Here is a 3,170-nt window from a genome sequence, read left to right as displayed (position 1 = left end):
TGCATGCATAATTCACCAATAATACATAGTAAAATTATCATAGTATTATTATGTATTGCTATAGATAGTAATAAATAAAAAGTATCATTAAAATCAATAATTATTTATTAAAAACTATTGCAAGAAAATTCATTTGGGCCTACATTTTTTTTATGATGCAGGGATGGGTATTAGAGATCATCAACAGGCGCTTCGTTGAAGATCTAGTTCTTTTCTGATAGTGGTGAGATCTCCTTGCTTTTGGAGGGATCATATTCTTTTTATCCATTGTTTATTAGTAGTTATTTTGAGGTAGCAATGAACCTGTCATTGACATCAATTAGATAGTAGTGATAGATGCTTTATGGACTATATAGTGATGTGATGACTGAGTACTTTTATTTTCTTGAATTGTCCTTGTCAGACTATTTTCATGAAATAGATTGAAGTTTGATTTGATGGTCCGTGGGCTTTCTTTCATGAGTTAGATTGTTTGATTGAGATTGTTCACCTAATTGTCTTTTTATTTTAAATTTTCCTCTGATTAAATGAATGAATGAATGTGTGATCAGGCCAAGTGATTCGCTTGGGAGCCAATAATAATTTCTGAGTATAGACCACATCTAGAATACCCTCCCTGGAGCATGACAATAATAACGAAAGTTCTCTGACATGTTATAAAATATATTTTCAATTAGTAGAGTTCATCTATACTAATTATTTTCTTTAATTGTGCTTATCTTTAGCTAAATATGTTTCTATTAAGGATTTGTAAGTTTTTTCTAGATAACTCTTTTTCTATAATTTTGAATTTATCCATCTTATTTTAATATTTTTATTTATCATGAATTCATTTTTCAAATCAAATTAATAGATCGATGCAGACATATTCAAATCATCTCAAACAACCTCCTCACATAAAAATCTTACTTCAAATGTTTAATTTTCACCCATATAATTCCTACATTCACTATATCACCCTTCTCTCTTATCTTGGTTGTCTATTTTTGAAGATATTTTTTTTTTTGAAAAGTATGGCGGTGCAGAGCCACCTTACTATTAAGAATTCATTTAACTAATGAAAAATTATATTATTTATATATAATTAAAATATTTATATATATATATATATAATATCAATTTTTTTTTTACAATTTATTAATTTACTTTTTAAAATTTTAAATTTTTTAATTAAAAATTTTGATTCCGCCATTAAGGAAAGCGTACAAGTTCAAGCTAAACTAAAATACCATGTGGAGCCCACCTTTTTTACCTTCAACCAGCGGCGCCATTAGTCTTTACTTAGTTTCCAAGCTCACCCACCCCCATCCCCTCCCCCACTACAAAACTTTAGACTTCTATATTCATTTATTATTAAGTATTACCCTTTCAAAGGAAAACTCCAAAATATCATTTCTCTTTCATTTATCTCTATCCGTTTTCCCCCCTCTTATCTCTTCATCAAATTCCTCTTTTTCTTTATTGTTAAAATATATTGGATTTTGCCCATACCTATAATCCAATCATCTACACTACACAATATCTTATTCATTATCATATATAGAAATATAGTATAGTTTTAATTATTTTTTTTTGAATCAAATGAAAAGAGAGTATGTACGAGAAGAGAAAACTAAAGATTATTCTAGTAACAAAAACACTATGTTTGGTAAACTACATCATCAAAATTTTCAGCAACACCATCAACAACTTCATCAACAACAACAACAACAACAGCAGCAGCAGCAGCAGCAGCCTAATTTTCATCATCCAGCTTTTCAACTAACTCGCGAATGCCAGACTTCAGAGGAAGCAGACAGTACTACTCATCGAATGAGTCCTACAAACAGAAATGACCCTTTAAACCCCCAACCCGTTAATGCAGTTGCACCGCCGCCACCGTCTTCAGCCGGCAACGACGGTGCTACAATTGAAGTTGTTCGCCGTCCTCGGGGCCGTCCTCCTGGTTCAAAAAACAAACCGAAACCGCCTGTTATCATAACACGCGATGCCGAGCCATCTATGAGTCCTTATATACTTGAAATTCCAACTGGGGTTAATATTATTAATTCTATTACGAGGTTTTGCAGAAAACGGAATATGGGTCTTTGTGTTCTTAATGGTTCAGGTATTATCAATAATCTTATTCGAATCTTAATTTTTTTACTCACAATTTGTATGAAATTAATAAATTGGATATGTTTTTTTAAAAAAAAATTCGCAGGTACTGTAACGAATGTTACTCTCCGGCAACCATCAACAACGCCGGTTTCGACTGTTACCTTTCATGGCAGATTCGATATACTTTCAATTTCAGCAACAATTGTTCAACCAAATGCTAGTGTTCCATCAAACAATGGAATAGCAAATGGGTTCACAATTTCATTGGCGGGTCCACAAGGTCAAGTAGTGGGTGGTGGTGTAGTTGGACCACTGGTAACAGCAGGAACTGTGTACTTAATAGCTGCAACTTTCAATGGTCCATCTTATCATAGGTTGCCTGTTGAGGTGGAATTAGCAAGGAATAATTCTGGTGGTGGGAACGAAGATGGCTCCTCACCGCCGCAGCAGCCGGCGGTTTCTGGTGGAGGAGATAGTGGACATCCACCGTCAACGACGGCGCCGGAAACTTGTGGGATGTCGATGTTCAGCTGTCATTTGCCGTCGGATGTGATTTGGGCACCTACTGCTAGACAACCACAACCACCACCTCCACCACCTTACTAAAATTCTTGGAATCTGTGCTTTTTCTTCTACTGTCATATTTTCCTCACTAATTCTGGGTTTTTTGATTTTGGGATTATTATTTTTCTTTCTTTCTTTTTTTTTAGTTTATTTAGTTGACTTTGTTGATTAAAAAAATGTACTCTGTGGATTAGCCCTTTTTATTTGTTGTTTATTTTAGTAGGGAAAGAAGGAGAATGTTTTGTTACTAATTAAAATAGTAATTTAGTTGAACCTTAGCTATTAAATATTTCATTTTCTCATTGATTTCTCAAACACTATATTTAGCATATGTGTATTAGGATCTTTCGGAAATAGCTTTCTTCCGAGATAATGGTAAGGTAAGATTTATGAATATTTTAAACTTTTCAGATCTATATTATAAAAAACAGTTTTTTTTTTTGTGATTTTTGGTGAATAGAAAAAAATGAGAAAGGAAAATACCCAAGTTGCAAAAAGAAAGAATG

At 33.0% G+C, this 3,170-nt stretch overlaps 1 protein-coding gene across 1 annotated transcript; it reads left to right on the top strand.

The window, feature by feature from the left end:
• Nucleotides 1–1,462: 1,462 nt before the first annotated feature.
• Nucleotides 1,463–2,953, top strand: LOC129902759 (AT-hook motif nuclear-localized protein 17). The gene is made up of 2 exons (XM_055978144.1): nucleotides 1,463–2,107; nucleotides 2,204–2,953. The coding sequence occupies exons 1-2, from the start codon at nucleotides 1,582–1,584 to the stop codon at nucleotides 2,704–2,706; spliced, it is 1,029 nt and encodes a 342-aa protein (XP_055834119.1). The 5' UTR covers nucleotides 1,463–1,581; the 3' UTR covers nucleotides 2,707–2,953.
• Nucleotides 2,954–3,170: the final 217 nt, after the last annotated feature.

The sequence above is a fragment of the Solanum dulcamara genome, chromosome 9 (assembly GCF_947179165.1).
Source record: "Solanum dulcamara chromosome 9, daSolDulc1.2, whole genome shotgun sequence".
Classification (NCBI taxonomy): domain Eukaryota; kingdom Viridiplantae; phylum Streptophyta; class Magnoliopsida; order Solanales; family Solanaceae; genus Solanum; species Solanum dulcamara.
This window is presented reverse-complemented; position numbering and strand designations above follow the sequence as displayed.